Source organism: Oenanthe melanoleuca, chromosome 25, assembly GCF_029582105.1.
Source record: "Oenanthe melanoleuca isolate GR-GAL-2019-014 chromosome 25, OMel1.0, whole genome shotgun sequence".
Taxonomy (NCBI): Eukaryota; Metazoa; Chordata; class Aves; order Passeriformes; family Muscicapidae; genus Oenanthe; species Oenanthe melanoleuca.
Window position 1 is genome coordinate 6,500,895 of NC_079358.1, and position 26,785 is coordinate 6,527,679.

General features: G+C 59.1%; 2 protein-coding genes across 2 annotated transcripts in view; both read left to right on the forward strand.

The window, feature by feature from the left end:
- Positions 1-6,146, forward strand: part of LOC130263360 (IQ motif and SEC7 domain-containing protein 2-like) — a 35,864-nt gene extending 29,718 nt beyond the window's left edge. The window contains 4 exon segments of the mRNA XM_056510867.1: positions 1,505-1,645; positions 3,009-3,058; positions 5,030-5,890; positions 5,892-6,146. Coding sequence (XP_056366842.1) covers positions 1,505-1,645; positions 3,009-3,058; positions 5,030-5,890; positions 5,892-6,146 — 1,307 coding nt within the window.
- A 3,267-nt stretch (positions 6,147-9,413) lies between these two features.
- KDM5C (lysine demethylase 5C) overlaps positions 9,414-26,785 on the forward strand; it is a 56,909-nt gene continuing 39,537 nt past the window's right edge. Inside the window, exons 1-8 of the mRNA XM_056510868.1 lie at positions 9,414-9,420; positions 9,988-10,691; positions 14,482-14,559; positions 14,660-14,782; positions 17,533-17,703; positions 17,777-17,911; positions 20,806-20,929; positions 24,838-24,977. Of these exons, the coding sequence (XP_056366843.1) occupies positions 9,414-9,420; positions 9,988-10,691; positions 14,482-14,559; positions 14,660-14,782; positions 17,533-17,703; positions 17,777-17,911; positions 20,806-20,929; positions 24,838-24,977 (1,482 nt within the window). The remainder of the gene's footprint in view (positions 9,421-9,987; positions 10,692-14,481; positions 14,560-14,659; positions 14,783-17,532; positions 17,704-17,776; positions 17,912-20,805; positions 20,930-24,837; positions 24,978-26,785) is intronic.

Below are 26,785 nucleotides of genomic sequence, written 5' to 3' on the forward strand. Positions count from 1 at the left end.
ACTGGGAGCACCAAAATGGGCGCTGGGAGCACTGGGAAGGGCACTGGGAAAGGGGCCTGAGGCTGCTAGGGGTGCACTGGGGGGGTCACTGGTGTGACTGGTGTCACTGGGATCTCTGGGATCCCTGGTGTTACTGGTTTCACTGGTTTCACTGGGATCTCTGGTATCACTGGTGTTACTGGGATCACTGGTGTCGCTGGTTTCCCTGGGATCACTGGTGTCACTGGTGTCACTGGTGTTACTGGTGTTACTGGTGTTACTGGTGGTCACTCTGGTCACTATGGTTGCCCAGCCGAGCTGGAGAAGCAGAAGGGCGTGGCGGGGCCGCGGGGCTCGGGGGGCACTGGGATCACTGGTGTTACTGGGATCTCTGGGATCACTGGTGTTGGTGTTACTGGTTTCACTGGTGTCACTGGTTTCACTGGTGGTCACTGGTCCCAGCCGAGCTGGAGAAGCAGAAGGGCGTGGCGGGGCCGTGGGGTGCAGGGGGCACTGGGATCACTGGTGTTACTGGTATCTCTGGGATCACTGGTGTTACCGGTGTGACTGGTTTCAATGGGATCCCTGGTGTCACTGGTGTTACTGGTGGTCACTGGTGGTCACTGGTCCCAGCCGAGCTGGAGAAGCAGAAGGGCGTGGCGGGGCCGCGGGGCTCGGGGGGCACTGGGATCACTGGGGTCTCTGGTGTCACTGGTGTCACTGGTGTTACTGGTGTCACTGGTGTTACTGGTGTTACTGGTGCGTCACTGGTGTTACTGGTTTGGAGGTCACTGGTGTTACTGGTGTTACTGGTGTTACTGGTGTCACTGGTGGTCACTGGTCCCAGCCGAGCTGGAGAAGCAGAAGGGCGTGGCGGGACTGTGGGGCTCGGGGGGCACTGGTATCACTGGTGTCACTGGTGTCACTGGTGTCACTCTGGTGTCACTGGTGTCACTGGTGTTACTGGTGGTCACTGGTGGTCACTGGTGTTACTGGTGGTCACTGGTGGTCACTGGTGGTCACTGGTGGTCACTGGTCCCAGCCGAGCTGGAGAAGCAGAAGGGCGTGGCGGGGCTCGGGGGGCACTGGGATCACTGGGGTCTCTGGTATCACTGGTGCCACTGGTGTCACTGGTGTCACTGGTGTTACTGGTGGTCACTGGTGTCACTGGTCCCAGCCGAGCTGGAGAAGCAGAAGGGCGTGGCGGGGCCGCGGGGCTCTGGGGGCACTGGGATCACTGGGGTCTCTGGTGTCACTGGTGTCACTGGTGTCACTGGTGTCACTGGTGGTCACTGGTGGTCACTGGTGGTCACTGGTGTTACTGGTGTCACTGGTGGTCACTGGTGGTCACTGGTCCCAGCCGAGCTGGAGAAGCAGAAGGGCGTGGTGGGGCCGCGGGGCTCTGGGGGCACTGGGATCACTGGTGTTACTGGGATCACTGGTGTCACTGGTATCACTGGGATCACTGGTGCCACTGGTGTCACTGGTGTCACTGGTGGTCACTGGTGGTCTCTCCGGTCCCCAGCCGAGCTGGAGAAGCAGAAGGGCGTGGCGGGGCCGCCCCGCGAGGCGCTGAACGGGCTCAGCTCTCTGGAGGACGCGTTCGGCGCCGAGGGGCTCAAGCGGAGCGCGCTCAGCAGCTCCCTGCGGGACCTGTCCGACAGCGGTGAGACTGGGCAAACTGGGAGGGACTGGGGGCGGACTGGGGGGGATTGGGAGGGACTGGGAGGGGTCTGGGGGGGATTGGGAGGGACTGGGAGCGACCTGGGGGGGACTGGGAGGGGTCGGGGGGGGGAGGGTCTGTGGGGGACTGGGTGTGACTGGGAGGGCCTGGGAGGGGTCTGGGAGGAATTGAGGGGCACTGGGAGGGAACTGGGGGGAATTGAGGGGGACTGAGGGGGTCGGGGGGGACTGGGAGCGGCTGGGGGGGTCTGGGGGGCATTGGGAGGGGTCTGGGTGGGATTGAGGGGGATTGGGAGGGGTCTGGGGTGGACTGGGAGGGGTCTGGGGGGAACTGGGAGGGGTCTGGGGGGATTAGGGGGGACTGGAAGTGACTGGGAGGGACTGTGAGGGGTCTGGGGGGGTTGAGGGGGACGGAGAGGGGTCTGGGGGGGGACTGGGAAGGACTGGGAGGGGTCTGAGGGGGATTGGGGGGGACTGGGGGGGTCTGTGGGGGACTGGGTGCAACTGAGAGGGACTGGGAGGAGTCTGGGGGGGATTGGGGAGGGACTGGAGGCGACTGGGAGGGACTGGGAAGGGTCTGGGGGGGACTGGGAGCGACTGGAAGGCACTGGGAGGGGTCTGGGGGGGACTGGGTGCGACTGGGAGGGACTGGGAAGCGTCTGGGGGGGACAGGGAGGGACTGGAAGGAACTGGGAGGGGGATGGAAAGGGACCAGGAAGGGCTGGGAGGGACTGGGAGGGGGATTGGAAGGGACTGGGGGGGCTGAGAGGGGCTGGGGGGGATTGAGAGGGGGACTGGGATGGACTGGGAAGCGCTGGGAGGGACTGGGAGGGCTGGGAGGGGAATTGGGAGGGGCTGGGAGAGACTGGGAGGGCGATTGGGGGGGACTGGGAGGGACTGGGAGGAGATTGGGAGGGATTGGGGAGGACTGGGATGGAGGAAAAGGGGACTGGGAGGGACTGGGAGGCACAGGGAGGGGGATTGGGAGGAACTGGGGGGGGAACTGGGACGGACTGGGAGGGGCTGGGAGGGAGTTCAGGGTCTCCACAGGGAGGTTTTGGGGTCCCTTGGGGGATTTGGGGTGTCCATGGAGGGCTCTGGGGTGTCCACGGGTGACTTTTGGGGTGCCTGGGTGGATTTTGGGGTGTCCAGGGGCAGTTTGGGGTTCTCTGGGAGGGATTTGGGGTGTCCAGGGGGTGTCCAGAGGGATTTGGGGTGTCCTGAGGGATTTGGGGTGCCCCGGGGGGTGTCCTGAGGGGTTTGGGGTGTCCTGAGGGATTTGGGGTGTCCTGAGGGATTTGGGGTGCCCTGGGGGGTCCCCTCACTGCTCCCCTCCCCCCCCCCAGGCAAGCGGGGCCGGCGGAACAGCGTGGGGTCCCTGGACAGCACCATCGAGGTGGGTGAGGGGACAGCGCCAGCCCTGGTGTCACCCCTGGTGTCACCCGCTGAGTGTCACCCGCTGAGTGTCACCCCTGAGTGTCACCCCTGGTGTCACCCGCTGAGTGTCACACCCCAGAGACACCCCTGAACGTCACTCCTTAATGCCACCCCCTGATGTCACCCCCAGTGTCACACCCTGAGTGCCACCAACTCAATGTCACACCCCAATGTCACCCCAATGTCAAACCCCAGTGTCACTCCCAATGTCACCCCCAATGTCACACCCTCAATGTCACACCCTCAATGTCACACCCCAATGTCACACCCAATGTCACACCCAATGTCACCCCCAATGTCACCTCCAATGTCACCCCCAATGTCACCCCCAATGTCACACCCAATGTCACACGAACAATGTCACACCCCAATGTCACACCCCCAATGTCACACCCAATGTCACACGAACAATGTCACACCCCATGTCACCCCCAATGTCACCCCCAATGTCACACCCAATGTCACACCCCAATGTTACACCCCCAATGTCACACCCTAATGTCACCCCCAATGTCACACCCCAGTGTCACCCCCAATGTCACCCCCAATGTCACACCCCCAATGTCACACCCCAATGTCACCCCCATTGTCACTCTCAATATCACACCCAATGTCACCCCCAATGTCACCCCCAATGTCACACCCCCAATGTCACACCCAATGTCACCCCCAATGTCACCCCAATGTCACATCCCCCAACACAATGTCACACCCAATGTCACACCCTCAATGTCACCCCCCAATGTCACACCCAATGTCACCCCCAATGTCACACCCCAATGTCACACCCCCAATGTCACACCCCCAATGTCACCCCTCAATGTCACCCCCAATGTCACCCCCAGTGTCACCCACAATGTCACCCCCAATGTCACCCCTCAATGTCACCCCCAATGTCACCCCCAATGTCACCCCCAATGTCACAACCCATTTTCACCCCCAATGTCACACCCCAATGTCACCCCCAATGTCACACCCCAATGTCACACCCCAATGTCACCCCCAATGTCACACCCCAATGTCACCCCCAATGTCACACCCCAATGTCACACCCAATGTCACACCCAATGTCACCCCCAATGTCACCCCCAATGTCACCCCCAATGTCACACCCCAATGTCACCCCCAATGTCACACCCCCAATGTCACCCCCAATGTCACACCCCCAATGTCACACCAATGTCACACCCCAATGTCACCCCCAATGTCACCCCTCAATGTCACACGAACAATGTCACACCCCAATGTCACACCCAATGTCACACCCCCAATGTCACCCCTCAATGTCACACCCAATGTCACACCCCAATGTCACCCCCAATGTCACACCCCAATGTCACACCCCAATGTCACCCTCAATGTCACCCCCAATGTCACCCCCAATGTCACCCCCAATGTCACCCCCAATGTCACACCCAAACCCCGCCCACTTTAGCCCCGCCCCCAGGTTTCCAAACCACCCTTTCATATGCAGAAGGGGGCGTGGCCTCCTTGGATGGGGCGTGGCTCGTACACTATTTGGGGGTGTGTCCAATCCTGATTGGCTGCTCTTATCCACCAAGGAGAGTTCAGCTTGAACCTTGGGGTGGAGCTTGGGGCAGAAGGGGCGGGGCTTGCACACAGTGGGGCGGGGCTTGTACACAGTGGGGCGGAGCTTGTACACGGGGGTGGGGCTTGTACACAGAGGGGTGGGGCTTGTACACGGGGGTGGGGCTTGTACACAGAGGGGTGGGGCTTGTACACGGGGGTGGGGCTTGTACACGGGGGTGGGGCTTGTACACAGAGGGGGCGGTGCTTGGGCTAGAAGGGGCAGGGCTTGTACATAGAGGGGCGGGGCTTGTTCGCAGGGGCGGGGCTTGTACACGTAGGGGTGGGTCTGGCCGCCCCGAGCAGGGCGTGGCTTTCCCCGCCTGACCCCGCCCCTTTTCAGGGCTCCATCATCAGCAGCCCCCGGCCGCAGGCGCGGGGGGGCCCGGGGGGCGCCCCCGAGGGCTACAAACCCCCGGCGCGGCCGGTCTCCAACTCCTCGTCCTTCCTGGGCTCGCTGTTCGGCAGCCGCCGCGGGAAAGGCCCCGCCGGGCCCCCTCCGGGCGCGGGGGGTCCCGCCTCGGCCTCGGCCTCCTCCTCCTCGGCGTCTTCATCGCACCACCACCACCACGGCCCCCCCGCGCCGCCCCCCGAGGCTCCCTCCAAGCTGCAGGCGCTGCACGCCCAGTACTGCCACGGCCCCGGGGTGGGGGGCGGCGCGGGGGGCGCGGGCGGGGGTCCCGGCCCTCCGCCGCCCCCTCCCCCGTACCCGCAGCAGCCGCCGCCCCCCAGCCGCCCCGCGCCCCCCCCGCCGCTGCCGGCCATCGCCGCCGGGGCCCCCCCGCGCTTCCACGGCGGGCCCACCCCCCCTTTGTCGGCGCCCCCCCAGCAGCACGGCCCCCCCGGGGGGGGTTTCCCCCCGCCGCACCCCCATTACACGCTGCACCGGCCCGGCAAGAGGGGGGGCGCTCCGCCCGGCGCCCCCCGGCAGCCGCTGTCGCCGCTGCCCCTCTACAGCCCCGCGCCCGCCCACCACGGGCTGTCGCACGGGTACCCCCCCGCGCCCCCCCCGCACCACCACCCCCCGCCGCCCCCCGCCCCCGCCAAGCATTTCGTGTTCGGGGGGGGCGGCGGCGGAGTTGGGGGGGTACCGGCCGGGGGGGCCCTGCGGGGAGGGGGGGGCGGCGGCGGAGGAGGAGGGGGTGGGGCGCCCCCCGCCCCATCACCACCATCATCACCATCACCACCACCACGCGCCCCCTCCCCACTCGCCCATCCCCCCCCACCCTTCCTACCCGCCCTTGCCGCCCCCCTCGCCCCACACCCCTCTCAGCCCCCACTCGCCCGCCGGCCCCACCTCGCCCCTGGCCCAGGCAGGCCAGGGCCCCCCCAAACCCAAGGGGGGGGAACCGCATCAGCACGGTGGTCTGAGCCCCCCGCCCGCCCCGGCAGAGCCCGGACGCGGCTCGTGGCAGCGATGGACGGCGCCGGCCTGCTGGACGCGGTGGTTATTTTTGTAACCCCCCCATTTCCACCCCCCCCACCCAAAATCCCACCACACCCCCACCCCCCCAAAAAACAAAAAAACAACCTGCACGTGGCTCGTGTTCGGCTGCTCGCGCCCCCCCCCGGGGGTGAAAGGGGACACCGGTGTCCCCCCCCGCCATCCCGGGGGTCCGGTGGCGATGCTGCCCCCCCCCCCCACCCCAATTCCCCCCCGCCCCGTTCCCAGCTCAGGCTGAATGTCACATGGCACTTTAACCTCTACCCCCCCCTCCTCCCCCCAGCCCCCCCCCGGCCGCCTGGGGTCCCCCCGGGGGATTTTGGGGGGGGGTCCCAGGCGGCCGGGCCCCCCCACCCCCCGGGGAGCCCCCCAGGCACCCGCATGCGCCCGCGCCGGGCCCTGTATATAAGAGACTGTATATTTGATGCTTCATAAACGGACCGGCCGGCCCCGCCCCCGAGCTGTTTTTGGGGGGTCTGGGGGGGGTCTGGGTGGGGGGGGCGAGGACACGGCTATAGGGGATGGGGAGGGGGGGGGAGGGGGTTTAAAGGGACTGGGAGGTGTAGGGGGCTGTAATGGGGATCGTGGGGGTGTGGAGGTGATGGGGGCTATAGGGGCCATAGGGGCCATGGGGGCTACAGGGGTCCTGGGTGCCATAGGGGCTGTGGGGTTGTATAGGGTGTATAGGGCTGTAGGGGTGTATAGGGGCCATGGGGGCTATAGGATTCCTGGAGGTTATAGGGGCCATGGGGGATCCAGGGGTCCTGGGTGCCATAGGGGCTGTGGGGTCTATAGGGGCCATGGGGGATCCAGGGGTCCTGGGTGCCATAGGGGTCTATAGGGGCCATGGGGGATCCAGGGGTCCTGGGTGCCATAGGGGTTGTGGAGTCTATAGAGGCCATGGGGCCTATAGGGGTCCTGGGGGATCCAGGGGTCCTTGGGGCTATAGGGACCATGGGGTCTATAGGGGCTATAGGGGCCATGGGGGCTCCAGGGGTCCTGGAGGATCCAGGAATCCTTGGGGTTATAGGAGGCCATGGGGGATGCAGGGGTCCTTGGGGCTATAGGGGCCATGGGTGCTATAGGGGCTATAGGGGCCATGGGGGCTCCAGGGGTCCTGGAGGATCCAGGAATCCTTGGGGTTATAGGGGCCATGGGGGCTCCAGGGGTCCTGGAGGATCCAGGAGTCCTTGGGATTATAGGTGCCAATGGGGATCCAGGGGTCCTGGGTGCCATAGGGGCTGTGGGGTCTATAGGGGCCATGGGGGCTACAGGGGTCCTGGGTGCTATAGGGGCTGTGGGGTCTATAGGTGCCATGGGGGCTACAGGGGTCCTGGGTGCTATAGGGGCTGTGGGGTCTATAGGTGCCATGGGGGCTACAGGGGTCCTGGGTGCTATAGGGGCTGTGGGGTCTATAGGGGCCATGGGGGCTACAGGGGTCCTGGGTGCTATAGGGGCTGTGGGGTGGCTATAGGGGCCATAGGGGCTACAGGGGTCCTGGGTGCTATAGGGGCTGTGGGGTCTATAGGTGCCATGGGGGATCCAGGGGTCCTGGGTGCCATAGGGGCTGTGGGGTCTATAGGGGCCATAGGGGCTACAGGGGTCCTGGGTGCTATAGGGGCTGTGGGGTCTATAGGGGCCATGGGTGCTGCGGGATCTATAGGGGCCATGGGTCCTGTAGGGGTCCTGGAGGATCCAGGGGTCTTTGGGCTATAGGGATGCTGGGGGCTATAGGGGCCATGGGGGCTCCAGGGGTCCTTGGGGTTATAGGGGTCTTGGGGGATCAGGAGTCCTGGATGCTATAGGGGCATTGAGATCTATAGGGGTCCTGGGGCTCTATGGGGGCTATAGGGCCACGGGTGCTGCAGGGGCTATGGGTTGTATGGGGGCTACAGGGGTATGGGGGGCTATAGGGGTTAATGGGCTATAGGGGCCATGGGGGCTATAGAGGCTATGGGGGCTATAGGGGCTATAGGGGCCATGGGGACTATAGAGGCTATGGGGGCTATAGGGGCCATGGGGGCTCCAGGGGCTATAGGGGCTATGGGGGTTATAGGAATATAGGGAGGCTATAGGGATACAGGGAGGCTATAGGGATACAGGGAGGCTCTAGGGTCCTTGGGGCTATAGGGGCCATGGGGGCTATAGGATCTATGGAGGCTCTAAAGGACCTGGGGATCCTTAGGGGCTGCAGGGCTATAGGAGATCCAGGGGTCCTGCGTGTTTGTTGGGGTCTATGGGGTCCAGGGGGGTCCATAGGGGTCCTGAGAGTCCATGGGCTCCAAAGGGTTCTGTGAGGATCCTGGGGTCCTACAGGCCCCATAGGGATTCATGGGGGGGGGGTCCATGGGGGTCACTGGGGGTTTATAGATTCCAAAGGGGTCCCAGGGATCTATAGGGTCCATGGGGCTCTGTAGGATGCATGAGGGTCCTGAGGAGTCCATAGTGGTCTATAGGGTCCATGGAGGTCACGGGGACACCAAAGATATCTATAGGGTGCATGGGGCTCCATAAGATCCATAACGGTCCTAAAGAGTCCGTTGGGGTCTATAGGGTCTGTGAGGATCCCTGGGGTTCCATAAGGGTATATAGGGTCCATAAGGGTCCCTGGTGGTCTATGGGTTCCATGAGAGTCCCAGGGGTTCCATAGGGGTTTATAGGGTCCATAAGAGTCCATAGGAGTATATAGGGTCCATAGAGGTTTATAGGGTCCATGAGGGTCCATAGAGGTATATAGGGTCCATAATGGTTCCTGGGGGTCCATAAGGTCCATGAGGGTCCCAGGGGGCCCATAGGAGTTTATAGGGTCCATGAGGGTCCATAGGGGTATATAGGATCCATAATGGTTCCTGGGGGTCCATAAGGGTCTATAGAGTCCATGGGGGTCCGTAGGGGTATATAGGGTCCATGAGGGTCCCAGGGAGTCCATAGGGGTTTATAGGGTCTATGAGAGTCCCAGGGGGTCCATAGGGGTTTATAGGGTCCATGAGGGTCCATAGAGGTATATAGGGTCCATAATGGTTCCTGGGGGTCCATAAAGGTCTATAGGGTCCATGGGGGTCCGTAGGGGTATATAGGGTCCATGAGAGTCCATAGGGGTCCATAGGGTCCCTAACGGTTCCTGGAGGTCCATAAGGGTCTATAGGGTCCATGAGGGTCCCAGGGGGTCCCGGGGGTCTCGAGAAGACGGCAGAGGCTCAGAGGGGCGTGGCCAAATGGGGCGGGGCTACAACAACCCCCGCCCCTCCCTGTGTCCCGCCCTCCCCGCGGCCGCCGGACGCGCATGCGCGGTGCGTCCCTTTAAACGTGCACAACAAGTCCCGGCTCCTCCGCTGACCCAGCCGCGGAGGCGAGCGGTGCCGCGAATCCCTCCGCCGCGAAAGGGGCGGAGCCTGAGGACTATTTCTCCATCCCTCACCCCACCACACCGTCTCCCGCCTTCCGGGCCGCGGCGGGGGCGCCCCGGTGCCGTTCCGCCCTCTCCCGGTTCCCGCCCTGACCGGCGGTGGCGGCGCCGGGCGCCCGTGCCGGTGCCGCGGCGGAAGGACACGCGTACTGACCGCACCGCCCGGGGCGGCGTGCGCGGCCGCGCCTGCGCAGTGCGCGCGTGCGCGCGGGCGGGGGGCGGGCGGCAGGAGGAGGAGGATCCAAGATGGCGGCGGCGGCCCGGCCGGGGGGACCGGGCAGGCCTCGGGTGTGAGGCGGGCGGAGCGCGGTGCGGCGGGGCTGGAAGGGCCGGAGGGGCGGCGCAGGGGCCGCGGAGGGGCCGGCGGGTCGGCGGAGCTCGCGGGTGCCGTTCTGACCCCCCCTTTCCCCGCGGCTCGGGGGAGGGAGGGGGGCGGCCCGCGGCCTGTGAGGGGGCGGCGCGGGGGCGGCGGGGCCTCCATGGCCCCCTGAGGGGGTCCCCGCGGGCAGCCCGGGAACCCCCCGCTCCCCTCGGTGCGAGGGATGGAGGAGGCGGAGCAGCAGCGCGCAGGGGGCGGCTGGGCCGAGTGGGGGCCCGGCCCGGGGGGGTCCCCGCCGTGGGTGCCCCCCCCGCCGCCCGACGGGGACGAGGAGCCCAAGCGGGGCCGAGGCGCGGAGTGGGGCGGCCCGGAGCCCTCCGGGGACGCGGGGCCGGCCCGGCCGGCGGCGGCAGCGCCGCCCAAAGCGGCGGGGGACGAGAAGGCCGCGCGGCCCCCCCCGGGCCGGGGCCGAGGCGCGGGGAAAGGGCGCGGGGGGCGCCGGCAAAGCGGCCGGCAAAGGGCCGGCGGGAGAGGAGCGCAGCCCCCGCAAAGCCGCCGAGGAGCGCGGGGCCCGCGGCGGGGAGCGGCCCGGCCCCGAGGACAAGGCCCGGCGGCCGCTGGCGGGTCCCCGCGGCGGGGCCGGCCCCGAGCAGCGCGGGGAGTGGGGGGCGAGCTGGGCGCCCGCCGAGCCGGAGCCCCCCGAGGACTTTCTGCCCCCTCCGGAGTGCCCCGTGTTCGAGCCCAGCTGGGCCGAGTTCAGCGACCCGCTGGGTTACATCGCCAAGATCCGCCCGATCGCCGAGAAAAGCGGCATCTGCAAGATCCGACCCCCGGCCGTGAGTATGGGGGGGGCTCGGGGATCCCCTCACAATGGGGAACCCCCGTCCCGAGGGGGGCCGGGGGTCCTGACCCGCTCGGGTGTGCGCTTGGGGTAGAATTGTTCCCTTAATGGGGTCATTTATTAATCCGGGGGCTGGTCATTGCCCCCCCTTTCGGGAGCAGCTCGGAATTGGGGGGTACTTCTTCCTAAATTTTCTATTTTGGGGGGATAATTGATTTTTTGGAGGTGTTTTGTGTTGAGGGGTGTTGCCTCCATGCGGTGCGACCCCCCCAGTTGTGAGGGGGGGTTAATTCTCCTCCCCCCGGAGTAATTTCTGATTTTATTATTTAGTAATTTCTTATTTAGGGGATTAATGAACCCCATTAGTGGAGTAACCCCCCCAGTGCCTCAATGCATCCTCGCTGGGGGGGGGGAAATGCCCCAGGGGGGGCAATTATGGACTGGGGGGGCGGGGTGACCCTTCTGTGGGGGCGTAAATACCCGCAGAGGGGGGGAAAAAAACCTGATTTGGGGAGGGGGGGAGGGTAAATGCCCCCTCCCCACTTTAGCGATAACCTGAAGGGACCCCCATGTGGGGTAACCCCGGCCTGGGGGTGGATTTTGGGGTTGGATTTTGGGGGTCCCGCACAGCCCAAACCTCGTGGTGGGGGAGGGGTCCCCAGGAAATACCCCCCCCCCCCACATTTCCCCCCCTCGTGTTTTGGGGTGGGGGGAGCGCTGAGAGCCGGGGGTGTCCCCGCGGGTTGCGGGGGGATCTCGGTGCCCCTCGCTGGTTTTTTGGGGGGGGGGTCCCCGTTCCCCCCCCACGGCGGCCTCACAACAACAACAGTGACACGGCCAATATGGCGGCAGCGCCGAGCCTTTGTCTGCGGGCACGGGGGGGGCCCGGCCGCTCCTGGGGGGGGAACCGGGCTCGGGCAGCGACCCCCGGATGGGGGAGAACCGGGGGGGCAACATGGGGGGGGGGGGGGAAGCGGCTGAGCCCCCCCCCCCATCCGCACCGACCGCGCTGCCCCCTCCCCATCACTTGGTTTATATTTGGGGGGGGTCGCGCTGTGTTGTGGCCGCACTGGGGGGGTCCCTTTGTCCCCGTGGGGGGTTTTTGGGGCGGGGGGGGACGGGCCGGGCCGGGCCGGTTCTCCCGGCTCGGGGAGGGCAGGGTTTCCGGGAGGGCCGGGCCGGGCCGGGCCGTGCTGGCGTCAGCGGCCCCGCGGGGCTCCCCCGGTGTGTGCGGGGGGGCCGAGCCGGGGGAGCCCCCAGTTTGGGGTGTGTGTTACCTGTGCACCCCGAATTTGGGCTGTGTTCTCTGTGGCCCACAAGATTTAGGCTGTGTGTTCCCTGTGCCCCCCGAATTTGAAGTGTATGCTCTCTGTATCCCCAAAATTTGGGTTGTGTCTTCTCTGTGCCCCCCAAACTTGGGCTGTGTGTTCTCTCTGCCCCCCAAAGTTTGGGCTGTGTGTTCCCTGTGCCCCCCAAAATTTGGGCTGTATGTTCTCTGTGCCCCCAAAATTTGTGCTGTGTTCTCTGTGCCTCCCCAAAATTTGAACTGTATGTTCTCTATGCCCCCCAAAATTTGGGTTGTGTGTTCCCTGTGCCCCCCAAATTTGGGCTGTGTGTTCCCTGTGCTCCCCAGATTTGAACTGTATGTTCTCTATGCCCCCCAAATTTGGGCTGTGTGTTCCCTGTGCCCCCAAAATTTGGGCTGTGTGTTCCCTGTGCCGCCCAGATTTGAACTGTATGTTCTCTGTGCCCCCCAAAATTTGGGCTGTGTGTTCCCTGTGCCCCCAAAATTTGGGCTGTGTGTTCTCCATACCCCCAAAATTTGGGCTGTGTGTTCCCTGTGCCCCCCAAATTTGGGCTGTGTGTTCCCTGTGCCCCCCAAATTTGGGCTGTGTGTTCTCCGTACCCCCAAATTTGAACTGTATGTTCTCTGTGCCCCCCAAAATTTGGGCTGTGTGTTCCCTGTGCCCCCCAAAATTTGGGTTGTGTGTTCTCTATGTCCCCCCAAATTTGGGCTGTGTGTCCCTGTGCCCCCCAAACTCGGGCTGTGTGTTCCTTGTGCCCCCAAATTTGAAGTGAATGTTCTCTGTGCCCCTAAAATTTGGGCTGTGTCTTCTCCATACCCCCAAATTTAAACTGTATGTTATCTATGCCCCCCAAAATTTGGGCTGTGTGTTCTCTGTGACCCCCCCAAATTTGAAGTATGTGTTACCTGTGCACCCCCAAATTTGGGCTGTGTGTTCTCTATGCCCACAAATTTGAAGTGTGCGTTCCCTGTGCCCCCCAAACTCGGGCTGTGTGTCCCTGTGCCCCCCCAAACTCGGGCTGTGTGTCCCTGTGCCCCCCAAACTCGGGCTGTGTGTCCCTGTGCCCCCCAAACTCGGGCTGTGTGTCCCTGTGCCCCCAAACTCGGGCTGTGTGTCCCTGTACCCCCCAATCTCGGGTTGTGTGTTCCCTGTGCTCCCCAAATTTGAACTGTATGTTCTCTATGCCCCCCAAATTTGGGCTGTGTGTTCCTGTGCCCCCCAAAAATTTGGGCTGTGTGTTCCCTGTGCCCCCAAATTTGAAGTGAATGTTCTCTGTGCCCCTAAAATTTGGGCTGTGTGTTCTCCATACCCCCAAATTTAAACTGTATCTTATCTATGCCCCCCAAAATTTGGGCTGTGTGTTCTCTGTGCCCCCCCAAATTTGGGCTGTGTGTCCCTGTACCCCCCCAAACTCGGGCTGTGTGTCCCTGTACCCCCCCAAACTCGGGCTGTGTGTCCCTGTACCCCCAAACTCGGGCTGTGTGTCCCTGACCCCCAAACTTGGGCTGTGTGTCCCTGTGCCCCCCCAAACTCGGGCTGTGTGTCCCTGTACCCCCAAACTCGGGCTGTGTGTCCCTGACCCCCAAACTCGGGCTGTGTGTCCCTGTGCCCCCCCAAACTCGGGCTGTGTGTCCCTGTACCCCCAAACTCGGGCTGTGTGTCCCTGACCCCCAAACTCGGGCTGTGTGTCCCTGTGCCCCCCCAAACTCGGGCTGTGTGTCCCTGTACCCCCAAACTCGGGCTGTGTGTCCCTGACCCCCAAACTCGGGCTGTGTGTCCCTGTGCCCCCAAACTCGGGCTGTGTGTTTTCTATGCCCCCCAAACTCGGGCTGTGTGTCCCTGTACCCCCCCCAAACTCGGGCTGTGTGTCCCTGTGCCCCCAAACTCGGGCTGTGTGTCCCTGTGCCCCCAAACTCGGGCTGTGTGTCCCTGTGCCCCTCAAACTCGGGCTGTGTGTCCCTGTACCCCCGAAACTTGGGCTGTGTGTTCTCTATACCCCCCAAACTCGGGCTGTGTGTCCCTGTGCCCCCCCAAACTCGGGCTGTGTGTCCCTGTACCCCCCAAACTCGGGCTGTGTGTCCCTGTACCCCCCAAACTCGGGCTGTGTGTTCTCTATGCCCCCCAGACTCGGGCTGTGTGTCCCTGTGCCCCCCAAACTCGGGCTGTGTGTCCCTGTACCCCCAAACTCGGGCTGTGTGTCTCTGTACCCCCCCAAACTTGGGCTGTGTGTTCTCTATAACCCCCAAACTCGGGCTGTGTGTCCCTGTGCCCCCCCAAACTCGGGCTGTGTGTCCCTGTACCCCCCAAACTCGGGCTGTGTGTCCCTGTACCCCCAAACTTGGGCTGTGTGTCCCTGTGCCCCCCCAAACTCGGGCTGTGTGTTCTCTATGCCCCCCAAACTCGGGCTGTGTGTCCCTGTACCCCCAAACTCGGGCTGTGTGTCCCTCTGCCCATCCCTGACCCCCCTTTTCCCCCCAGGACTGGCAGCCCCCCTTTGCTGTTGAGGTCGACAACTTCAGGTTCACCCCCCGCATCCAGCGGCTCAACGAGCTGGAGGTGAGTGGGGTGGGGGGACATGGGGGGGTTTGGGGGCTGATTTTGGGGTGTGCACAGCTCTCACCCCCATCTTTACCCCGCCTTTCATCTCCCACACCAGGCACAGACCCGGGTGAAGCTGAACTACCTGGACCAGATCGCCAAATTTTGGGAGATCCAGGGCTCCTCCCTCAAGATTCCCAACGTGGAGCGGCGCATCCTCGACCTCTACAGCCTCAGCAAGGTCAAAAATGGGGGGTCCCCACCCCTGCCTGGGGGTCACAGCTGGCTGTGGGGCTGGGGAAGGTGCCCCCCTGGTGGTAATTGCCTCTTGGGTGGGGGTAATTTCTTGTTTTGGGGGTTAACTCCCCAAAAATTAGGGGTGTGTGCCTGCCTGGGGGGTGATTGTTCCTCTGGGGGTGTTTTTATTGGGGGTAATTGCTCCCATGGGGGTCATGGTTTTTTTTTTTTAGGAGGGTTGATTGTCTTCCTTGGGAATATTTTTTTCATTTAGAAGTTTAATTATCTTTTTGGGGAAACGTTGTTATTTTGGAAGATGTATCCCAATTTTGGGGGCTCGTTGTTGCTGTGTGGGTGAATTTTTCTGTTTAGGGGAGGTAATTATTTTTCTTAGGGTAACATTTTTTAATCAGAGAATTAATTACTTCTGGAGATGGGAATGTTCCCTTTTAGGGGTGTTAAGTGCCCCCATGGGGGTGTGTTCCCATTCAGGGGTTCATGTCTCCAGTTATGGGACAATGTGCCCAGTTCTGGGGTGCTCAGTGTCCCCCCACAGCTGGTGATGGAGGGGGAGGGGTACAAGTCCCAGCTGTGGGCACAGGTGGCTCTGGGTGTCCCTGGACACTCAGTGTCCCCTCCCAGGGGGTGATAAAGGTGGCTACAGGCCATCTATGAGAACTGAGGGTGTTCCTGGGTGTCCCTGAGCACTCAGTGTCCCCTCACAGGGGGTGATGGAGGAGGGTGGCTACAGGCCATCTACGGGAACTGAGGGTGTCCCTGGGAGTCCCTGGGTGTCACTGGGTGTCACTGGGTGTCCCTGAGCACTCAGTGTCCCCTCACAGGGGGTGATAAAGGTGGCTACAGGCCATCTATGAGAACTGAGGGTGTTCCTGGGTGTCCCTGGATGTCCCTGAGTGCTCAGGGTCCCCTCCCAGGGGGTGATGAAGGTGGCTACAAGGCCATCTATGAGAACTGAGGGTGTCCCTGTATGTCCCTGGGTGTCCCTGGATGTCCCTGGGTGTCCCTGAGCACTCAGTGTCCCCTCACAGGGGGTGATGGAGGAGGGTGACTGTGAGGCCATCTACGAGAACTGAGGGTGTCCCTGGGTGTCCCTGACTGGCTCTGGGTGTCCCTGAGCACTCAGTGTCCCCTCCCAGGGGGTGATAAAGGTGGCTACAGGCCATCTGTGAGAACTGAGGGTGTCCCTGGGTGTCTCTGAGTGTCCCTGAGTGCTCGGTGTCCCCTCCCAGGGGGTGATGAAGGAGGGTGGCTGTGAGGCCATCTGCAAGGACCGGCGGTGGGCACACGTCGCCCTGGCTGGCTCTGGCTGTCCCTGTGTGTCCCTGTGTGTCTCTGTGTGTCTCTGGGTGTCCCTGGATGTCCCTGAACCCTCAATATCCCTCCAGGTGGTGATGGAGGAGGGTGGCTGTGAGGCCATCTGCAAGGACCGGCGGTGGGCACGCTTGGCCCTGGCTGGCTCTGGGTGTCTCTGGGTGTCTCTGGGTGTCCCTGGATGTCCCTGATTGCTCAATGTCCCCTCCAGGTGGTGATGGAGGAGGGTGGCTGCGAGGCCATCTTCAAGGACCAGCGGTGGGCGCGCGTGGCCCTGGCTGGCTCTGTGTGTCTCTGGGTGTCTCTGGGTGTCTCTGGGTGTCCCTGGATGTCCCTGAACCCTCAATGTCCCCTCCAGGTGGTGATGGAGGAGGGTGGCTACGAGGCCATCTGCAAGGACCGGCGGTGGGCGCGCTTGGCCCTGGCTGGTTCTGGGTGTCTCTGGGTGTCCCTGGCTGGCTCTGGGTGTCCCTGTGTGTCCCTCTGTGTCTCTGGGTGTCCCTGGGATGTCACTCAGCACTCCCTGTCCCTCCCAGGTGGTGATGGAGGAGGGTGGCTACGAGGCCATCTGCAAGGACCGGCGGTGGGCACACGTGGCCCTGGCTGTCCTTGTGTGTCTCTGGGTGTCCCTGGGTGCCCCTGGATGTCCGTGGCTGGCCCTGGGTGTCCCTGGCTGACTCTGGGTGTCCCTGGCTGTCTGTGGGATGTCCCTGATTGCTCAATGTCCCTCCCAGGTGGTGATGGAGGAGGGTGGCTGTGAGGCCATCTGCAAGGACCAGCGGTGGGCGCATGGCCCTGGGTGTCCCTGTGCGTCTCTGGGTGTCTCTGGGTGTCCCTGGGGTGTCCCTGGGTGTCCCTGGGGTGTCACTCAGCACTCCCTGTCCCTCCCAGGTGGTGATGGAGGAGGGTGGCTGTGAGGCCATCTGCAAGGACCGGCGGTGGGCACATGGCCCTGGGTGTCCCTGTGTGTCTCTGGGTGTCCCTGGGGTGTCCCTGGGTGTCCCTGTGTTCCTGTGTGTCCCTGTGTGTCTCTGGGTGTCCCTGGGGTGTCACTCAGCACTCCATGTCCCCTCCAGGTGGTGATGGAGGAGGGTGGCTGTGAGGCCATCTGCAAGGACCGGCGGTGGGCGCGCGTGGCCCTGGCTGGTTCTGGGTGTCCGTGGGTGTCTCTGGGTGTCTCTGGCTGACTCTGGGTGTCCCTGGATGTCCCTGAGTGCTCAGTGTCCCCTCCCAGCTGGTGATGGAGGAGGGTGGCTGTGAGGCCATCTGCAAGGACCGGCGGTGGGCACGCTTGGCCCTGGCTGGCTCTGGGTGTCTCTGGGTGTCCCTGGCTGGCTCTGGCTGTCCCTGTGTGTCCCTGTGTGTCCCTGTGTGTCTCTGGGTGTCCCTGGGGTGTCACTCAGCACTCCATGTCCCCTCCAGGTGGTGATGGAGGAGGGTGGCTACGAGGCCATCTGCAAGGACCGGCGGTGGGCGCGCGTGGCCCAGCGCCTCTCGTACCCGTCGGGGAAGAACATCGGCTCCCTGCTGCGGGCGCACTACGAGCGCATCATCTACCCCTACGAGATGTACCAGTCTGGGGCCAACCTGGTGGTGAGTGCAGGGCCCTGGGGGGGTCTGGGGTGTCCCCACGCCACGCTGAGGGTGTCCCCCCCCCTCCCTGCAGCAGTGCCACGCGCGGCCCTTCGAGAGCGAGGAGAAGGACCGCGAGTACAAACCGCACAGCATCCCCCTGCGGCAGTCGGTGCAGCCCTCCAAGTTCAACAGCTACGGCCGGCGCGCCAAGCGCCTGCAGCAGGAGGTGGGCGCCCCAAAAACCTGCATGGAACCCTAAAACATGCCCCAAAACCCCCAGAAACCCTGCCTGGAACCCCAAAACCTGCCCTGGAACCCCAAAACCTGCCCTGGAACCCCAAAAACCCTGCCTGGAGCCCCATTAAAAACCCTGCCTGGAGCATTAAAACCCTGCCTGGAGCCCCAATACCCTGTCTGGAACATTAAAAACCCTGCCTGGAGCCCCAAAACCTGCCTGGTGCCCCAAAAACCCTGCCTGAACCCCAGAAACCTGCCTGGCACCCCAAAAACCTGCCCTGGAACTCCAAAACCCCTGCCTGGAGCCCTAAAACATGCCCCAAAACCCCCCATAAACCCTGCATGGAGCCCCAAAAACCTGCATGGAACCCTAAAACATGCTCCAAAACCCCCAGAAACCCTGCCTGGTGCCCCAAAACGCCCATAAACCCTGCCTGGAACCCCAAATACCCTGCCTGGTGCACCCAAAAACCCTGCCTGGTGCACCCCAAAAACCTGCCTGGAGCCCCAAAACCCCCATAAACGCTGCCAGGAACCCCAAAAACCCTGCATGGAACCCAAAACTCCCAGAAGCCCTGCCTGGAACCCCAGAAACCCTGCATAGAACCCTAAAAACCTGCACTGGAATCCTAAAACCTGCCCTAGAACCCTAAAAACCTTGCCCGGCACTCTAAAACCCTGCCTGGAGCCCCAAAAACCCTGCCTGAACCCCAGAAACCCTGCCTCGTGCCCCAGAACTTGTCTGGTGCTCCAAAACCCCCATAAACCCTGCCTGGAACCCCAAAACCTGCCCTGGAACCCCAATACCCTGCCTGGAGCCCCAAAAACCCTGCCTGAACCCCAGAAACCCTGCCTGGAGCCCCAGAACCTGTCTGGTGCTCCAAAACCCCCATAAACCCTGCCTGGCACTCTAAAACCCCCAAAAACCCTGCCTGGAACCCCAAAACCTGCCATGGAACCCCAAAAACCCTGCCTGGTGTCCCAAAACCCCCTCCTGGAACCCCAAAAACCCTGCCTGGTGCCCCAAAACCCCCTCCTGGAACCCCAAAACCCCCTCCTGGAACCCCAAAAACCTTCCTGGTGCACCAAAACCTTCCCTGGAACCCTAAAAACCCTGCCTGGAACCCCCAACCCCCCCTGGCACCCCAAAAAACCCCTCCTGGAACCCCAAAACCCTGGCTGGTGCCCCATAAACCCTGCCTGGCACCCCAAAACTCCCAAAAACCCTGCCTGGCACCCCAAAACCTGCCTGGCACCCCAAAACCTGCCTGGCACCCCAAAAACCTTCCCTGGAACCCCAAAAACCTTCCCTAGAACCCCAAAACCCTGCCTGGCACCCCAAAAACTCCTCCTGGCATCCCATAAATCCTCCCTGCTGCCCCAAAAACCCTGCCTGGAACCCTGAAAACCCCTGCCTGGCACCCCAAAAACATGCCCTGGAGCCCCAAAAACATGCCCTGGAACCCCAAAACCCCTCCTGGCCCCCCAAAAACCCTTCCTGGAATCCCAAAAGCTCTGTCTGGTGCCCCAAAAACTCTGTCTGGTGCCCCAAAACCCCGCCTAGAACCCCAAAAACCTGCCTGATGCACCAGAAACCCTCCCTGGCACCCCATAAATCCTCCCTGGCACCCCATAAATCCTCCCTGGCACCCATAAAACCCCTCCTGGCACCCCAGAAACCCGGCCTGGCACCCCAAAAACCTTCCTGGAACTCCAAAACCCCTCCTGGCACCCCAAAAACCTGCTTGGCACACCAAACCCCCCTCCTGGCACCCAAACCCCCCTCCTGGCACCCCAAAAACCTGCTTGGCACACCAAACCCCCCTCCTGGCACCCAAACCCCCCTCCTGGCACCCCAAAAACCTGGCTGGAACCCTAAAAGCTCCTCCTGGCCCCCCAAAAACCCTGCCTGGAACCCCAAACCTCCCTCCTGGCCCCCCAAAAACCCTGCCTGGCACCCCAAAAACCCTGCCTGGTGCCCCAAAAACCCTGCCTGGCACCCCAAAAAACCCTGCCTGGTGCCCCAAACCTCCCCCCGGCACCCCAAAAACCTTCCCTGGAACCCCAAAAACCTTCCCTAGAACCCCAAAAACCTGCCTGGCACCCCAAAAACTCCTCCTGGCACCCCATAAATCCTCCCTGCTGCCCCAAAAACCCTGCCTGGAACCCTGAAAACCCCCCCCCAGCACCCCAAAAACATGCCCTGGAGCCCCAAAAACATGCCCTGGAGCCCCAAAACCCCTCCTGGCCCCCCAAAAACTCTGTCTGGTGCCCCAAAACCCCGCCTAGAACCCCAAAAACCTGCCTGATGCACCAGAAACCCTGCCTGGCATCCCAAAAACCTTCCTGGAATCCTAAAATCTCCTCCTGGCACCCCATAAATCCTCCCTGGCACCCCTAAAACCCCTCCTGGCACCCCAGAAACCCGGCCTGGCACCCCAAAAACCTGCTTGGCACACCAAACCCCCCTCCTGGCACCCGAACCCCCCTCCTGGCACCCCAAAAACCTGGCTGGAACCCTAAAAGCTCCTCCTGGCCTCCCAAAAACCCTGCCTGGTGCCCCAAAACCCCTTCCTGGAACCCCAAACCTCCCTCCCGGCACCCCAAAAACCCTTCCTGGCACCCTAAAACCCCCTCCTGGCACCCCAAAAACCCCTCCTGGCACCCCAAAAACCCTTCCTGGCACCCCAAAAACCCCTCCTGGTGCCCCAAAACCTGCCTGGAACCCCAAACCCCCTCCTGGCACCCCAGAAACCCGGCCTGGCACCCCAAACCCCCCACCTGTCACCCCATAAATCCTCCCTGGCCCCCCCAAACCCCCCCCCTGACCCCCCCAAACCCCCCCTGGCCCCCCAAACCCCCCCTGAGGCCGCTGTCCCGCAGCCCGAGCCCACGGAGGAGGACATTGAGAAGAACCCCGAGCTGAAGAAGCTGCAGATTTACGGGGCCGGCCCCAAAATGCTGGGGCTGGGGCTGGTGGCCAAGGACAAGACTCTGAGGAAGAAAGGTATTGGGGACCCCCCTAAACTTTTTGGGGAACCTCTGTGTTTTTTTGGGATTTTTTTTTTTTTTTTTTTTTTTTGTTTTGTTTTGTTTTGTTTTGTTGTGGCACGTACCTGTAATTCTTTTGGGAGCCCACAGTTTGTTTGGGGTGTCTCCCAAATTATTTTGGATTCTTCAGGGATTCTCTCTTCTCTCTCTTTTGGGTCATTTTTTTTTTGGGGTGCTCTCCCCACCAACAGGTTTTATTGGATGTCTCCTTCTCAGATTTTTAGAAACTTTCTCTTCCCTGTTATTTATGGACAGATTTCTCCACACCCCTCACATTTTTCAGGGCTCTTTCCCCAGTTGTTCAGAACCCCCATAATGGTTCTGTAACCCCTTAATTGCTCAATAACCCCCCAATTGTTCTGTAACCACCCCAATGGTTCAGCAGCCCCCAATCCCTCAGCAACTCCCCATGGTTGAACACCCCCCAGTATCTTAGTAACCCCCAATAAATCAGTGATCAATAGCCCCCAATAAATCAATGATCAATAATGGCCCAGCCATTCAGTAACCCCCAATAAATCAGTGATCAATAACCCAATAATCAATACCCCTGTGCAGATAAGGAGGGCCCCGAGTGCCCGCCCACGGTGGTGGTGAAGGAGGAGCCAACCCCCTATAGATCAATGTCCAATAAACCAAACGAATCAATGACCAATAACCCAAATAGATCAATGACCAATAACCCCAATAGATCAATGACCAATAACCCAAATAGATCAATGACCAATAACCCCCAATAGATCAATGACCAATAACCCCCAATAAATCAATGACCAATAACCCAATAAATCAGTGATTAATAACCCAATGATCAATACCCCTCTGCAGACAAGGAGGGCCCCGAGTGCCCGCCCACGGTGGTGGTGAAGGAGGAGCCAACCCCCAATAGATCAATGTCCAATAATACCAATAAACCGATGACCAGTAGCTCCCATTAATGACCAATAACCCAAATAAATCAATGACCAATAACCCCAATAGATCAATGACCAATAACTCAATAAATCAATAATCAATACCCCTGTGCAGACAAGGAGGGCCCCGAGTGCCCGCCCATGGTGGTGGTGAAGGAGGAGCCAACCCCCAACAGATCAATGTCCAATAAACCAAATGAATCAATGACCAATAACCCAAATAAATCAATGACTAATAACCCAAATAAATCAATGAACAATAACCCAAATAGATCAATGACCAATAACCCAATAAATCAATGACCAATAATCCAATAAATCAGTGATCAATAACCCAATGATCAATACCCCTCTGCAGACAAGGAGGGCCCCGAGTGCCCCCCCACGGTGGTGGTGAAGGAGGAGCCAACCCCCAACAGATCAATGACCAATAACCCCAATGAATCAATGACCAGTAACCCCCAATAAATCAATGACCAATAACTCCCAAATAATCAATAACCAATAATCCCCAATAGATCAATGACCAGTAACTCCCATCAGTGACCAATAACCCCAATAAATCAATGACCAATAACTGCCAATAGATCAATGACCAATACCCCCAATAAATCAGTGATCAATAACCCAATAAATCAATGACCAATAACCCAATAAATCAATAATCAATACCCCCTGTCCCACAGACAAGGAGGGCCCCGAGTGCCCCCCCACGGTGGTGGTGAAGGAGGAACCAACCCCCAATAGATCAATGACCAATAACCCCAATGAATCCTTGACCAATAACCCCAATGAATCCATGACCAATAACCCAATAGATCAATGACCAATAACCCAAATGAATCAATGACCAATAACCCAATAGATTAATGACCAATAACTCCCAATAGATCAATGACCACTAAGCCCCCAATAGATCAGTGACCAATAACCCACTAACTCCCATCAATGACCAATAACCCAGTAGATCAATAATCAATACCCCTGTCCCACAGACAAGGAGGGCCCCGAGTGCCCCCCCACGGTGGTGGTGAAGGAGGAGCCAACCCCCAATAGATCAATGACCAATAACCCAATAAATCAATAACCAATAACCCTTAATGAATCCATGACCAATAACCCAAATAGATCAATAACCAATAACTCCCATCAATGACCAATAACCCAAATAAATCAATGACCAATAACACCAATAGATCAATAACCAATAACCCAATAAATCAATGACCAATAACCCAATAAATCAATAATCAATACCCTTGTCCCACAGACAAGGAGGGCCCCGAGTGCCCGCCCACGGTGGTGGTGAAGGAGGAGCCAAACCCCAATAGATCAATGACCAATAACCCCAATGAATCCATGACCAATAACCCCAATGAATTGATGACCAATAACCCAGATAAATCAATGACCAATAACCCCAATAAATCAATAATCAATACCCCTCTGCAGACAAGGAGGGCCACGAGTGCCTGCCCACGGTGGTGGTGAAGGAGGAGCCAACCCCCAATAGATCAATGACCAATAACGCAATAAATCAATGACCAATAACCAAAATAGATCAATGACCAATAACCCAATAAATCAATAATCAATACCCCTGTTCCACAGACAAGGAGGGCCCCGAGTGCCCACCCACGGTGGTGGTGAAGGAGGAGCCAACCCCCAATAAATCAATGACCAATAACCCAAATAGATCAATGACCAATAACCCAAATAGATCAATGACCGATAACCCAATAAACCAATGACCAATAACCCAGATAAATCAGTAATCAATAACCCAGTGATCAATACCCCTCTGCAGACAAGGAGGGCCCTGAGTGCCCACCCACGGTGGTGGTGAAGGAGGAGCCAACCCCCAATAGATCAATGACCAATAACCCAAATAAATCAATGACCAATAAACCCAATAAATCAGTGATCAATAACCCAGTGATCAATACCCCTGTCCCACAGACAAGGGGGGCCCCGAGTGCCCCCCCACGGTGGTGGTGAAGGAGGAGCCAACCCCCAATAGATCAATGACCAATAACGCAATAAATCAATGACCAATAACCCAAATAGATCAATGACCAATAACCCAATAAATCAATAATCAATACCCCTGTTCCACAGACAAGGAGGGCCCCGAGTGCCCACCCACGGTGGTGGTGAAGGAGGAGCCAACCCCCAATATGTCAATGACCAATAACCCCAACAGATCAATGACCAATAACCCAATAAATCAATAATCAATACCCCTGTTCCACAGACAAGGAGGGCCCCGAGTGCCCGCCCACGGTGGTGGTGAAGGAGGAGCCAAACCCCAATAGATCAATGACCGATAACCCAATAAATCAATGATCAATAACCCTATAAATCAATGATCAATACCCCTGTCCCACAGACAAGGAGGGTCCCGAGTGCCCGCCCACGGTGGTGGTGAAGGAGGAGCCAACCCCCAATAGATCAATGACCAATAACGCAATAAATCAATGACCAATAACCCAATAGATCAATCACCAATAACCCAAATAAATCAATGACCAATAACCCAATAGATCAATCACCAATAACCCAAATAAACCAATGACCAATAACCCAATAGATCAATCACCAATAACCCAGATAAATCAATGACTAATAACCCCAATAAATCAGTGATCAATAACCCAATAATCAATACCCCTCTGCAGACAGGGGGGGCCCCGAGTGCCCCCCCACGGTGGTGGTGAAGGAGGAGCCAACCCCCAATAGATCAATGACCAATACCCCAATAAATCAATGACCAATAACCCAATAAATCAGTGATCAATAACCCAATGATCAATACCCCTCTGCAGACAAGGAGGGCCCCGAGTGCCCGCCCACGGTGGTGGTGAAGGAGGAGCCAACCCCCAATAGATCAATGACCAATAACCCCAATAAATCAGTGATCAATAACCCAGTGATCAATACCCCTCTGCAGACAAGGAGGGCCCCGAGTGCCCGCCCACGGTGGTGGTGAAGGAGGAGCCGCTGCCGGAGCCGCCCGAGCTGCGCCACAGCCCCGAGCCCTGCACCAAGATGACCATGAGGCTGCGCCGCAGCCACAGCAGCAGCCAGTTCGTGAGTCGGGGGCTGCGTGGGGATGGTGTGAGCAGGTACAGGCAGGAGATCTCTGGGAGATGGGGGTGTGAGCTCTCCCTCTGAATTACTGCAGGTTTGAAATGGGGAGTGTGACCCCTTCCTCTAAATTTATAGTTGTGAAATGGAGAGTGTGACCCCTCCCTCTGAATTATTATAGTTGTGAAATGGGGAGTGTGACCCCTTCCCCTGAATTATTGCAGGTTTGAAATGGGGAGTGTGACCCCTTCCTCTGAATTATTATAGTTGTGAAACGGGGAGTGTGACCCCTCCCTCTGAATTATTATAGTTGTGAAATGGGGAGTGTGACCCCTCCCTCTGAATTATTGCAGGTTTGAAATGGAGAGTGTGACCCCTTCCTCTGAATTATTATAGTTGTGAAATGGGGAGTGTGACCCCTCCCTCTGAATTATTATAGTTGTGAAATGGGGAGTGTGACCCCTCCCTCTGAATTATTATAGTTGTGAAATGGGGAGTGTGACCCCTCCCTCTGAATTATTGCAGGTTTGAAATGGAGAGTGTGACCCCTTCCTCTGAATTATTATAGTTGTGAAATGGGGAGTGTGACCCCTCCCTCTGAATTATTATAGTTGTGAAATGGGGAGTGTGACCCCCCTCCCTCTAAATTATTATAGTTGTGAAATGGGGAGTGTGACCCCTCCCTCTGAATTACTGCAGGTTTGAAATGGAGAGTGTAAACCCCCTTCCTCCAAATTATTATAAATTTGAAATGGGGAGTGTAAACCCCCTTCCTCTAAATTATTATAGTTTTGAAATGGGGAGTGTGACCCCCTCCCTCTGAATTATTATAGTTGTGAAATGGGGAGTGTGACCCCTCCCTCTGTATTATTGCAGGTTTGAAATGGAGATTGTGACCCCCTTCCTCTAAATTATTATAGTTGTGAAATGGGGAGTGTGACCCCCTCAGTCCAAATTATTATAGTTGTGAAATGGGGAGTGTGACCCCTCCCTCTAAATTATTATAGTTGTGAAATGGGGAGTGTGACCCCTTCCTCTAAATTATTGCAGGTTTGAAATGGAGAGTGTGACCCCCTCCCTCTGAATTATTATAGTTGTGAAATGGGGAGTGTGACCCTTCCCTCTAAATTATTATAGTTGTGAAATGGGGAGTGTGACCCCTTCCTCTAAATTTATAGTTGTGAAATGGGGAGTGTGTCCCCTTCCTTTAAATTATTATAGTTGTGAAATGGGGAGTGTGAACCCCTTCCTCTAAATTATTGTAGTTGTGAAATGGGGAGTGTGACCCTTCCCTCTAAATTATTATAGTTGTGAAATGGGGAGTGTGAACCCCTTCCTCTAAATTATTATAGTTGTGAAATGGGGAGTGTGAACCCCTCCCTCTGAATTACTGCAGGTTTGAAATATGGAGAGTGTGACCCCCTCAGTCCAAATTGTTATAAATTTGAAATGGGGAGTGTGACCCCTCCCTCTGAATTACTGCAGGTTTGAAATGGAGAGTGTGACCCCCTCCCTCCAAATTGTTATAGTTTTGAAATGTAGAATGTCAACCCTCTTTCCAAATTATTGTAAATTTGAAATGGGGAATGTAAAGCCCTTCCTTCCAAATTGTTATGGTTTTGAAATGGAGAATGTAAACCCCCTTCCTTCCAAATTGTTATTGTAGTTTTGAAATTAAGGGGCTCTCAGGCAAAGATATGGGGATTAGGAATAACAGTTCTTTACTGGGAAAATTAAAATAGAAATACAGTATTACAAAGAACAATCCCAAAAGACTGATGGAGTCAGCCCGTCAGTCAGGGTGTTGGCAC